The sequence below is a fragment of the Dasypus novemcinctus genome, chromosome 6 (assembly GCF_030445035.2).
Source record: "Dasypus novemcinctus isolate mDasNov1 chromosome 6, mDasNov1.1.hap2, whole genome shotgun sequence".
Classification (NCBI taxonomy): Eukaryota; Metazoa; Chordata; class Mammalia; order Cingulata; family Dasypodidae; genus Dasypus; species Dasypus novemcinctus.
Window position 1 is genome coordinate 82,355,336 of NC_080678.1, and position 12,576 is coordinate 82,367,911.

General features: G+C 42.8%; 3 protein-coding genes across 13 annotated transcripts in view; 1 reads left to right on the forward strand and 2 right to left on the reverse strand.

Annotated features, from left to right (window-relative positions):
• Positions 1 to 564, forward strand: part of FAM149B1 (family with sequence similarity 149 member B1) — an 81,856-nt gene extending 81,292 nt beyond the window's left edge. For all 11 annotated transcript variants that reach the window (XM_058299009.2, XM_004473815.4, XM_004473819.4 and 8 more), the window contains one exon: positions 436 to 564. In XM_058299009.2, the coding sequence (XP_058154992.1) occupies positions 436 to 509 (74 nt within the window). In that variant the 3' untranslated portion in view covers positions 510 to 564. The remainder of the gene's footprint in view (positions 1 to 435) is intronic.
• Positions 369 to 6,715, reverse strand: DNAJC9 (DnaJ heat shock protein family (Hsp40) member C9). The gene is made up of 5 exons (XM_058299013.1): positions 6,398 to 6,715; positions 6,113 to 6,253; positions 5,375 to 5,629; positions 3,339 to 3,425; positions 369 to 2,971 (listed from the first exon to the last, which is right to left on the reverse strand). The coding sequence occupies exons 1-5, from the start codon at positions 6,575 to 6,577 to the stop codon at positions 2,852 to 2,854; spliced, it is 783 nt and encodes a 260-aa protein (XP_058154996.1). The 5' UTR covers positions 6,578 to 6,715; the 3' UTR covers positions 369 to 2,851.
• A 1,242-nt stretch (positions 6,716 to 7,957) lies between these two features.
• MRPS16 (mitochondrial ribosomal protein S16) lies at positions 7,958 to 11,831 on the reverse strand. The gene is made up of 3 exons (XM_004473814.4): positions 11,607 to 11,831; positions 10,888 to 11,148; positions 7,958 to 10,451 (listed from the first exon to the last, which is right to left on the reverse strand). Exons 1-3 carry the CDS (start codon positions 11,617 to 11,619, stop codon positions 10,315 to 10,317), a joined length of 411 nt encoding a protein of 136 aa, XP_004473871.1. The 5' UTR covers positions 11,620 to 11,831; the 3' UTR covers positions 7,958 to 10,314.
• Positions 11,832 to 12,576: the final 745 nt, after the last annotated feature.

Sequence of the window (12,576 nt, forward strand, 5' to 3'; positions counted from 1 at the left end):
CACATTAACTTCTTTTTGATCCTGAAATTATTTTCTATAGACTCTACTAACATAGGAGTGATGGGAGAAAATTTAAGGATGTCTTACTTCCTAGGAAGGCATTCTCACCACCATCAGGGTCATTCTCATTATGATGAAGATGAAACAAGTACTGGACAGCTGAAATGTTTACTGTTCATAAGATTAATCATCACAACTACCTCAAATCATCTTTGTAGTCCAAGATCACTGCTTTCCTCTTTTTTACATGGAAATGTAAAACGTTTTTAAATGCTGATAAACATGCTTATATTTATTGGTAAATAGTACTATACTTTGTCCCAGGCTCCAAATTTAAAGCCCAACTGATAAATGAAGCAAAAAAGTCCTGAGATGAATTTGAGGTTTATTACCAAATCTAGAATGCCTGTTACTCACATCATCTTTGTCTGACAGGTCTTCAGTTACATGGATCCACAAAACCTCAAAGCAGAGGTGGACCAGTTTCTAGAACCAGGCATGGACCATAGGATAAATGAGAAGAACCTGGTATCAGGCTGCAGAGAACATTTCTGAAGATTTCATGAATCAGTGTTCAGTCATCTCATGGTACAGAGCTTATCCACAAGAAACAACTTGAAACCATCTTCATGAAGTTATTCTGGTACAACTGACTGAGGAAAACACAAGACCATCTGCTGAAGATTACATGGGTATTGTTTCTATCTCTAATAGCTAACTTTTTTGACTATAAGTTAACCTTTTCCACTGGACAGGAAAGTTTGTACCCAGAGATGGAACAATGAATAATTACCCCAAATCACTGTTCATGTTATCTGTTAACAACGATCAGTTCAATTATTACAGGATTCTATGAGACTATATATACACAAGAAAATAACAAATGTTATCATCGGCTTCAGAATGCTGCTGCTTATATTAATTTCTGGAGAGTAGTACTCAGTTTTCAGTCAAGTATTTTTAGGAGTTGGTGCTGTCAAAAATCTGAGCTACTTACCAAATAGATGTCATTCTTAAAGCTTTCTCTTTATAATGTCCTATCCTATAGGCAGATACATGTCAACATGGAAGGACTACCTGAAGACATAAATGTTGACATCAGTGTGAAATAATTTATGTAATAAATTATATTACGTATTTTTCCAGATAGGACAGTTCAACCTCACATTGCCTGGTTGATTTCAAGCTATGCATATTTTTTTACTTAAATATCTTATTGGTCATATTTTATTTCCCCCAAAAAACTCATCTTGCTGAATTTTCTCCTGCAGCTCTAACAAAGTAAAAAAAAAGAAAAAAAACTTTTCAGAATCTTGCTAATAATCCTCCAAATCCTTAAAAAATTTTAAGAAACCCTAGCAGTCAGTCCAGTATAAACATATTCCGTAAGAGCAGCACAAGGAGAGTACATCGGCACTCTTCTGATTTTACCACACCTTCTCCTGAGCACTCATGAATGCAGCAATGGTTTTAACTATGGCTTGAATTTATATACTATTTAATTTCACTGAATATTAATTTTAAATTATCATACTGTTAATTTAAAACTGTTAATCTTTAGAGTAGATAAAATTCAAATAAGTAGGAATAACTTTATTATTCCCAGGTGTTCTAATGTAATGAAAGACAGATACTTTGAACAACGTGCATTATATTTTTAATACAATTAAGAGTATTTTTTAACCTGTTTGTAATCAGAAACTGAGAATGTGTCACTTGCTTACCTCAGATAAATTTTGATACATAAAGCTAAGTACCAAGAGAGGATTTGTTTTATGCCTATAGTAGTAAATACATTAATCTATAAACTGGAGATTTTAAGTTGAACAGTACATCCATTATGTACTCTAATGGATACATACCTACTCAACTAAATAAAAGTGAAAAATTTCTGTACTATTTTTCCAAACCAGTACCATGAGTGCATTTGTCTTTCAAAGTTAAAGAGTCTGAAGGGGCCTCTAAGAAGTCATGTAGCCCAACACCCTCACTCCTTTTATAGAAGAGGAAACAAGTTCAGGCAAGCTGTGTGATCTGCCTAACAAAATGCAGCAGTTAGAGGCAGGATGCTGTGTACATCTCTTTATGCTACTTTAACTGGGGTGTCTACTATAATGCTGGCTGGGACTACTTTTCTTCTTTGTTCTCTAGCCAACCTAAACACCATTTGCATTTTTTCTAGATATTGTAAATGATCACCAGGATAATTTAAAAAGCCATCATAACTTACGTTTCTTACTTGTTTATTTAATCATATACAAGTCTTACAAGAATGCCTGAGGTAATGTGAACACCTGTTTCTCTAATACTTCAAGCATAAAGTACAATGGTTGAAAATAAAAAGGAGAAAAAAATTTAAAAATAAGTAAAAAAAGGAGAGAAGGTCTGTCTATTCAAGATCATTAAGAGAGAACGCAAACTGGCAAGTATTGTGCAAATAGTTGCTCAGCAAGTGTTTTGAAGGTGTACCAGTTAGGTGAGTTAAGTACCTGTTCTAAGAGATGTGTATATCACCTTGAATACTCTGCAGCTCACTCCTGTGTGGCAAAATGACAACTGTAGGTGACAAACCCACTTTCTAGATAAGAGTTCCATTTATATTAGATCCATGGAAGCAAGTGCTGTCAAGGACGTATAGCACCCTCTGCACAACTATTACCACCACTTTCCTTCATGTAGGACTTCAGAGACTGTCAGTTGATGTCTAGGAAATACTAAAATCAAATGGAGAGATGCTACTTGGTTTACATAGTTGATCTAAATAATTTAGCCTGGGAAGACCTCTCAGGGGTTAGGTTGACTTTTGCCTTCAAATCCTTAACATAAGGACCTTTGAAGAGAAAAAGATCCATTATTTCTTTTCTTTCTTGAGAGCTGTTTTTTTCTCTCCTCTTTTGGAAGGTTTGCAGTACTTTGCTTCCATCTGAGCCAGAAAACTGTCCATTTCCTTTTGCCGATCCTTTTGTCTGCTCTGTTTGAGAAATTAAAACATAAGCTTCAAAACACAACACTGCCCATAAAGACATAAAGTACATTAGTGGTTGCCAGGGGCTGAGGGGAGGGGAGATTGGAAAGTGACTGCTAATGGGTACAGGGTTTCTTTTGCGGGCCTTGAAAATATTCTGGAGTTAGTAATGATGGTTGTAAAACTTTTGTGGATATAATTAAAAACCACTGAATTATATACATCTAAAGTATGAATATGTGATATGTGAATTATATCTTAAAAAAAAGAAACCCATAACGTTATATGTATACTCCAAAGAATATATTAGCAATAGGAAATTAGAACATGAAAGAAATGGTGGCAACCTTCATAGACAACATGCCAAGATTACCTGAATGGCTGCTTTCAAGTTATCCATCCCTTCATCAAGGCCCAACTCCTTCATGCTCATTTCTGCTTCTTTAGCCTCTTCCTGAGCCTGAAACAGAAACTCATCTGAGTCTCCACAGCAACCCAGCAAATGCTTAAAATACACTTTTTCCTAAAAACAAATCTGCAAGACTAAAAATCCCTTCCAATTTGAGGATTATATTAATAGATAAGAAGAATAAAATTATATAAATACCTTACTCATTAAAAGGCAACTCTGCTGACAGCAAGCAATAGAACCATTGATTCCAATTAGCATTTCTAAGTCTGAGCTTTTCCCATTTCTACTTGCAGACGGTTCATTAGGACTTTGGTACTTATAAACCACATGGAATAGAAAGGAAGGCAAAATGCTAGGAAAGCTAGAAAAGCTCACTCAGCCAGGGAGTCCCTCAAAAATACTGCCAGGATATAGGTACTTAAGATTCCTCTCAATTTTTCATGTTACTAGTGGCAGTGGCCTTGTGAGCAACCCTGGTTTAAAATGATTTCTCCTGAGTGTTCAGAAGAAACAAGTTAGCAAATTGAGCTTTAACACTTGATTTCAAAGCCACCTTCTTTTGCCAATTTTTCCTAGGGCACTCTTTCCAAAATATTACAAGAACTCCTTGGGAAAGGTTAATGAGTCTATTCTATAAGGCAACAACTTTGACTCTAAGAGGCCCCACTCCCTGGCGAAATTTCTAAGCCAACAATTAATACTAGGAATGATATTAGGACCTCATTATCCCAATAAAAAGTCTCCATATTTTACTTAAGAGTCCTTGAATTCAAAAATTATCTCCCTTAATTCTGCATCCCAACCCCCACCTAAAATTTGCTGGAGTCAAAACTATACCATTTCCCCTTCAAACTGTTAAAGGAAAGTTTTTCAAGCTAATATCCTTTTATTGAGTACAGCTGCATTCAGTTTCACCTGAGACAATGATGACCAACTTTAAGATAAGCTGTCAACTGGAGTCTACACAGGTATAACCTTTGAGCCAAATGATCTTTATAGACATTCCATTTCTCTGTGCAGCTCACCAAAACAGAGATAGCATGACCTTTTGTCTAGGAAAGTCAGGCCCTTAAAATTTCCATCAAAAAACCTCAACCTCTCCCCCCCCAAAATTCAGCTTTACATCATATTTTTTATCTAAAAGCTTCAGACTCTCTCCCACCCCCACCCTATTCAGCCAGGCAAAATAAACGCACCTTGGATACCCGCCAAGGATCTAAAGTCTTAAACTGTCTGCTATCCATGGAGTTCCCATTAAGAAGGCCAAGTTGAGAAAATGGTTATTTTGATTCCAGTCCAAGAAAATATTTTTCAAAAGACAAGAGGCACAAATGTTTGCTACCTTGGATCCACTCCCTCCAGTAACTTCACCTGTCCTTAACTCCTTCCCCTGCTGCACCCCCAGCCCCCACCTGCTCCAGTTTAATATGGGTATAAAGCACAAGCCATAACCCTTGATTCTCAAAGACAGTGTTTCTCAATGACTGAGCACCTGCTTCTCACGTATAAGGTGCCAGGTTCAATCTCCAGTACCTCCTTTAAAAGGGGGAGAGAGGGATTTCTCAGAGTGTGGTAAAAAAGACATCATCATATTTGTTTTTAAAAATTGTATTCTTTTTTTGAGAATCTGCATTTTTAACACGGCAGTTACTGCCACCCTTTCCCCAACTGAGAACCACTGCCCAGCCTAGGTACCTGGACTCCGGTACTTTGTCTTCTGAGGAATACTTTGGCAAAGCTATAAGAATTGGCCCTTATGAAAAACATTTCGGTGTCACTTTAAGATATTTAAACAATTCATGCAAAATAATCCTCTTGAGCACGGCAAACTAAGAGAAAAAAGATTCTCTTGATGAATTGTATGCTCATTTTATTACTTGAGAACTGTGTACCAAATTAACCCTAATCCTTATTTCAGCGGTCTTGTATATATTTCCATTATCTAGATCTTTTTTGGAAGGATGCAAGATATAAACAAGTAACATTCAAAAGCTTACCCTTCTTTTTCTTGCATTCCTCTTTTGCTTGGATTCTTTGACAAAGGCATTATAGGATGGGACCTCTCCAGTGTCAATGGCTTGCTGAATGATGTTCCTTATTCTGGGTTCCTCTGTGTACTGCACGCACAACACAGACTCCATGATCTGGTCCATGTCGCCCTTGAAGTCCAGATAGGCCTGTTTAATATCAGCCAGCTCTTCTTCAGAACCTTTGTATGTTTTTTCAAAAGCTTGAATGTCCTCTAGAGAGATCTGAATAAGAGAGAGAAGATTTAATTTTCAGAATTTTATTTTAAATGTCATACTACTAAAACTAGAAATTTAGGTGTTGATGTTTCTCCCCAAGTAGAACAGTTGCGTGAGCCAAAATTGTTGGAAGGAATCGAATTTTCTATACCTAAGCTTTCCCATTGTTCTCCCTAGTCCAACCTTGAAAACTGCTAAACTAGTTAATGGGAAAATTCTTTGTTTCCAAAGGCGGGAAGAGGCCCAGAAAAACACTGAGGTCTTGCACTGGGAGATGTCAGATAAAGCATATCTTTTCCACAGCAAAAATCAAGAGGAAACTAAAGGCCCTTTTCAGTGTGTGTGTTATATAAATATATATATATATTTGAGGCCAAACTCGAATTCCTAATCCTTACAGAGTTAACAAAAAAAATGGAAGGCCTTCGAGGCACTCAATAAACGCTTGTTGAATGCATGAGGGCACGGTCAGCACCTCGGGTCCCCTACCTTTTTGAAGAGCAACCTCCAATACGCTTCCCAGTCCCGGTCTTGGCTGAGCACAGCAGAGTCCTCGTCCACCGTTCCTTGCTCATCGTACACTGCTCTCTGCTCTTTGTCACTTAGAACGGAATAGATTTTCCCGAGGATCTGCGGGAAAAGAGCATCCAGAAGTCGCCACTGCACCTCCCACAGAAACCGCAAAAGTCAAGATTAGAAAACACCAGAACCAGCGCCCCCCACCTGGGCGGGGCCCGGTGGCCCGAGGGTCGGAAGAGGCGGGGGTCGGCGTACCTGGAAGCGGCGGGTGGCGTCCTCCTTTTCGCCTTCGCCCACCCGGTCTGGATGCACGAGCAGGGACACCTTGTGGTAGCCGCGTCGGACCTCGCTGTCCGAGGCCTCGCGCCGCACGCCCAGCACCCGGTACAGGTCGGCCGTGCCGAAAACCTCCCCGCACACCTCCAGCAGCCCCATGCCGGGCACGGCCGCGCCGGCTTCCGCGGGAACAGCGGGTCTCCGCAGCCCGGCTGCGCGCCCACCCCGCCTCCCTTTCCCGCGCAAAAAGCCCGGAGCGTCCGCGTCACAAGGCGCCGAGAGGCGGGGCCACGGAGCGACGCGACGCTTGACGGCGGCCGCAAAACGGGGCGTGCCCAGGCCGGCTGTGCCGGGAGACCCGCGCGGGGCGCGGGGAGGGCGGGGCGGCGCGTCGGGGCTCCTTCCCGGCGCCGCGTTGGCTGCGGGCCGCGGAGGCAGCCGCGGGGACCTCCTCCTGCTGGCCAAGCGGCTGCAGTCCTGCCCCGCGCCCGCCGGAAATGTCACGTTCGCCTTCTCCCCCGTCCCGGCCGATTGTTCAACGTAAGGAACGCACACACTGTGCCTTTTTTTTTTTAAAACACTTTTTAAAAAAGATATTTAGATTATACTTAGATTTTTGGTGTGGGGTGTCAGTGATGGGGGATACATGGGAGGAAGTTCACCTGGGCATACATATAAGGTACATAAATGTGTTCTAATGTTCATGGGGCATTGTCACAATGGGCGATTCACACAATGACCAAAAGAATATGGAATTCCCATCCTCAGGAGCTGTGCCACATTCTCTAATGGAACAGCAACCTTCCCCCAAGTACAGGGCAATGACTAGTGAAGGAGGATTACGCTCATAAGCCTATGAGCCTTTGCCCTTGAAATTGCAACGTAGCCTAGTGCTGTAGGGTGCCTATGTTACCTCTGGAGAGCCTCCACCTTGCTCAAATGTGGCCTCTCCCTAAGCTAAATTCAGTATACAAATGCATTACCTTTCCCCCCAGCATGGGAATGAGCCTCCCTGGCACTAAGGAATCACTACCAAACACCAATGAGCAATGCAGCTGGAAAAAGACCTTGAATAAAAGGGTGAAAAGGTAAAGACAAATGAGTTTATATGACTGAGACTTCAAAGAGAGTCGGAAGGTCATCAGAGAAGTAATGCTTATACATTCCTCAGCAGGATCTCACAGACAGCCAAAGGAGATACCACCCCAAATAGTGGGGCTCCTGAGGGCTCTGGAGACACCCAGATCCTTCAGTCATGGCAGATAGCTCTGGAGTTTGGTGCCTTGCCAGTGGGCCCTACTTCAGAGTTTGTGCTCCTAAGAGTGACAGAGTTGGACTCAGGTGAGACTTCTCTCCACATGCCTATTTGAACCTATAATTGGTGCTGGAATTGGTAGGTATAGGGCCAAAAGACTTGAATCTCTGGGCTGCCCATGTGCCAGCTAGGCCCTGAGCCTCAGTGGAGTTACAACACCTACTCACCAGTTCATTGAACTCATCCAGGACAACTAACAAGGAGGTAAGGATGGACAACCACCATCCCAAAGAAAAACAATATATTTTTAAAAATACGTATACATACGTCACATAAAAAATACAAGAGATTCCCATTTGCCCCACTCCCCACACCTCCACATTTTCCCACATTAACAACATCTTTCATTAGTGAGGTACATACATTGCAACGAACACATTTTGGAGCAGTGTCATTAAGCGTGGATTTAAATTCACACTGTAGTTTACACTCCCTCCCACGCAATTCTGTAGGTTATAGGAAGATTTATAATGGCCTGTATCTGTCATTGCAGTGTCATTCAGGACAATTCCCAAGTCCCAAAAATGCCCCATATTATACTTTTTTTTTTAAGTAAACAATCTAAGTTTGGCATTTGGCAATTTCATTGTGTTCAACCTAACAGCTAATTAGATTTCTGTTCTTTTTCAAAGATGAGCCTGCTCTCAGGGGCATTAGTGCTATAGGCCTAAATAACTCTGTGACTGCTAGGTTACTTCCCCTGCAAGAAAAAGCCTAAGTTAAACAAAATCCACAAAACATCAGTCTTTAAAACTGATAGGATTTAATGGCTTTTACATTTATTCCAGAATCGTTCTCACCTTCCAGCACGAGTAACCTCTCACATTGGTGAACATAACTTAACCCAAATCCTGATCTTAATAAAAATTTAAGCTGCCTGCAGCAAAAGCCCTTACCTTCTTCTCAATGCCTTGTAAAGTATACAGCTGGGTGTGAACATGTTGGGTTTGAAGTGCTAGCAGGAAATGCTGCTACAATTGTCCAAGACAAGGTGAGAAATTTGGGCCACTAATTCCAAAGCAAGCCTAGAGCTGAAGAAAAGTTGGGGAATCAGCAAGAGGACAAACTCAAAAAAGGTGTATGTATACAGACGTTAGAGGGCAAGGTGAATATTCAAGTCCGCAGAAGCTAAGTCTAATTTATACATTACTTTAACCCATTTCACAACAGTTCCCCTTGTTGGTCAGCACTTTTCAGAACCACACTCTCCTCTGTTCCAATGATTAAAATTGGTCTCCAAGGACCCCAATCCCTCCAAAGTAGATTACTATCTTGGAAACTTGTCAGAGTTGCCATAGTTTCCAAATCATTTCTCTTTCCCAGATCCAAGATCAAACCCAGCTAAAGTCAATTTCTCTGGGCCTGTCCTGGCTTTAGTCTCGTCAAAGGGGAGGCCAACCAATAACCCTGGTGCAGCTGAGATGACTCTAGAATTTGAGGTGGCTGGTAATTATTCTCAGAATATCAAACCCAAAGAGTAAAGTAGGTTGTAACACTGATAGGGTTTTGGAACCTCAGTAAATTTCCTATATCACAGTCATGCTAGGATTTGAAATCTGCATTTCAATGTGTACTAAAAGCATCTTACCCATGCTTGAAGTTGTAGAATCCTGTGGTTCTGGTGAATCAGTTAATATGTTATCTTAAGTGTTGTGGGGTTTTTTTTTTTGGCAAAGCAATCATTTGTATTATCAAACTCATGATGTCTAAACCTGGTTCTATCACTGACTTTCTAAATGGATTCTTGAAAAGCCCCCTATCTTTGCTCTTATTTTCCCCTAAAGGTGACATGTTGGAAAGGGCTTTAAAATCAAGTAGGCATATGGGTGCTGAATCCTAGCTCTGCCCATTAATAACTGCTCAGCATTGGGCAAGTTTCCACTTTTAAGCCTCTGCTTCCCTATCGGTAAAATGGAGATAATCCTATATACTCTCATGATACCTTATAATCCTCACAAATAACCCTTGTGTGTAAAGGACTTAGGGTGTATTTAGATATTTACAATGTTGGCTTTCTTCCAGATTCTCACCTTTAAAAATTGTCCAAGCAATTTTCATAACCAATCTACCTTTGTAAATTTGAGATTATATGTCAAACAAGATTAATCTCAAATTACAAAAACAATGAGCTAGGTAACTGTGTTCTTGAACTGCTGTGATGACCACAAGTGATTTAGGAAAGAATTATTTGGGATGGACCATGGACATGCTGGTTGGGAGCTTTGAAACAGGAAATCTTGCAAGACAGCAAACTGTAAAGACCTAGGAAGGAAAGACCTAGGGCCCAACCCCAAATTCCAACTCCTGTTTCCTGCCCCCCCACTGTCATTCCTAAGACCATGTCTGAAAAGAGCAATTGTTTCCAGACCCAGCTCTATGTCAGACAAGAATAAATCTCTCTCCCTGGGCCCTGCTCAGACCAGGGCTATAGAGACCCACCACCCTCTCCTGTCTCCAGAAGTGCATGGGTGTCTCAGAAAACTGCATTTATTGACCCCTGAATCTAACAAAATTAACGGCACTGCACAAGTCTTTTAAGGGGACCTTAGCAATGTTGCTCCCACTGCTACGCAGCCTGAAGTCAGCTCGATTCTGCTTCTGTAGTAGTCTCTGTATCTGTTTTCTGAGAAGCTAAGAGAATTTCACGTGCACGTTTTCTTCGCAGTCTCTCAGCATTTGTGATCATCATGGGATGCAGAGGGAAAAAGCCAGAAAGACCTAAAAGCAACAGGATTTTTGTTCGTTGTAATACAATATAAGCCAATGTTTCCTAGGAACTCTGCCTCACAAAACTGAGGTCTGAGCAAGGATGTAAAACATGCTCACTTGCCAAACTGTCCTTCCCCCCTACCCCTGGCCCTCATTTTGCAAGGAGACAATGAATATTGTCTACTTCCTAACATTATTATTATTCCTTGAAAAAAGAATAAACATAGAGATAACCATTCAAGACACAATATTCCCCTCTTTAGCATAAAATTCAAGTCACCCAAATGTCTCATAAAGGATTTTACAAAATGGTAATTAGATCACAACTTCAGCTCCCACTCAGATTCGAGCAGCCTCTAGGTAATGAAAACCATTCTTCATTCTCTCCCTAGGGCTAATTTCAGCTTAAAATTCCCTCAGTGAGATGAGACTAGGGCTGAGTTACCCAGAAGCTTTTCCACAGGCTTAGAGAGGTGGGCCCCACAGCCAATCCAATGCCGGATCCTCTCCAGGTTAAGGGCAACGAGCTTCTCTCCATGACTGTTGGGCAGTGGATCATAGGAACCCAGCTGCTCCACAAAACGACCATCCCTGGGACACTTGTTGTGAGCAGCCACGATGCGATAGAAAGGTCTGTTGGCGCAGCCTCCCAAGGCAAGGCGGATGGTTAAATGGCCCCCATGGTAGGCTTTACAGAGAAGGGCAGCTGTAGAGAAATAACTGGTTAGTATACAAGACTCGACTGCACAAAGTGGGCAAACTGAGTCAATGGGCACAATCCCATTCCTCCACTTAAATGTGCTACGTTCAACCAATTCTTGCACATTCGGCTCAGATACCATATTCCTTGTGAAACTCCTCTTACCCACTCCGGCCAGAAATGACCTCCTCATCCCCCAAATCACTCATTCCGGATCTGCCCTTACTAGCTCTGTGACCTTGTCCAATTCCTGCACTTCTCGGAGTCTCAGCTGCCCCATGTACAAAATCGATGTCATCTACCTCAAAGCGAGGGTTAAGTGGGGGAAAAAAAGGTAAGGCTCAAAGGTAAGGCAGAGTTGCCGTTCAGGTTGAGGATGCCTCCAGGGCGCCTAGGGAAGCTTTGTACCACCTGGTCCCGTACCCCCAGGGCCCATAAGATCTCGCGGGACCCCGATCACTCACTGAGCTGGACCATGGTGCAGCCAGCTCGCACCGGTCGCGACGCGTCGTAACGTCTTGCCGACCACACGGCTTTAAAGCCTCGGTCGGTGCGGTGGACCCACGCGGATGATCAATACCGCAGGACCTTGAGCCTCGGAACCCGGAAACCCAAGCTAGAGCGCCTCTTCCAGACGCGGACGGTCGGCTCGCCGGGCAGCTTCCGCTTTCCGCCCCTACGCTTCCCATAATGCAACGCGGTCCCTAGCGTCCCTTCCCCGCGAGCAGCGGAGGCGTGTTAAGGTTGCTGGGCGCGGCCCGCGGTAGCCTGGGCTCCCGTGCCCTTCACTCGCTTGGGAGTCCGAGGATCCTAGGAGCGACTAAGAGAAGTGCCAAAAGAGCTACAAATCCATCCACTCCGCAAACAGTTTTTGAGCACCTGTTCTGAGGCAGAGCCAGAACGCAAAAATGACAGGGAGCTGTTGCTGCTCCCAGGAAGCTCACAGATTGGGGTGGGGCGTGGGGGGAGACGGTGAGGTAACCCAGAGTAAACTCAGTATACAGTGCAGGGGGAGCCGAGAAGGCAACTGGATACCTCGCGGTTCTCAGGACGACTTCCTAGAAGAGCCAGCTTTTTAGGGCCGTGACTAGAACTATAAATGACTGCAGAGTCTGTTTACTAGTTTCCCTCTCACCATTCCTCCTAGTCTCCACCCTACCCCCACCCCACCCCCCGCCGCCCATCCCTATAGAAGCAATCATATCTTAAGAGGAGGGAACCCTTGTTTTCAGTTTTGCTGTGCCGTGATCCAGGAGGGCAGGAATGAAATACGGTTTCTTTGGTATCTCAAACCCTAGAGTACGGCCTCAGTTGTGAGGAGTTTTGCATCTATTATAGGGTAACGGAGTCTTTCTGGATCCCTTGTGGTTTGGATCCATGAAGGGACCCGTGATTAGAAGATGTCAGTACATAGAACTGAAGTTAGTACCTCTC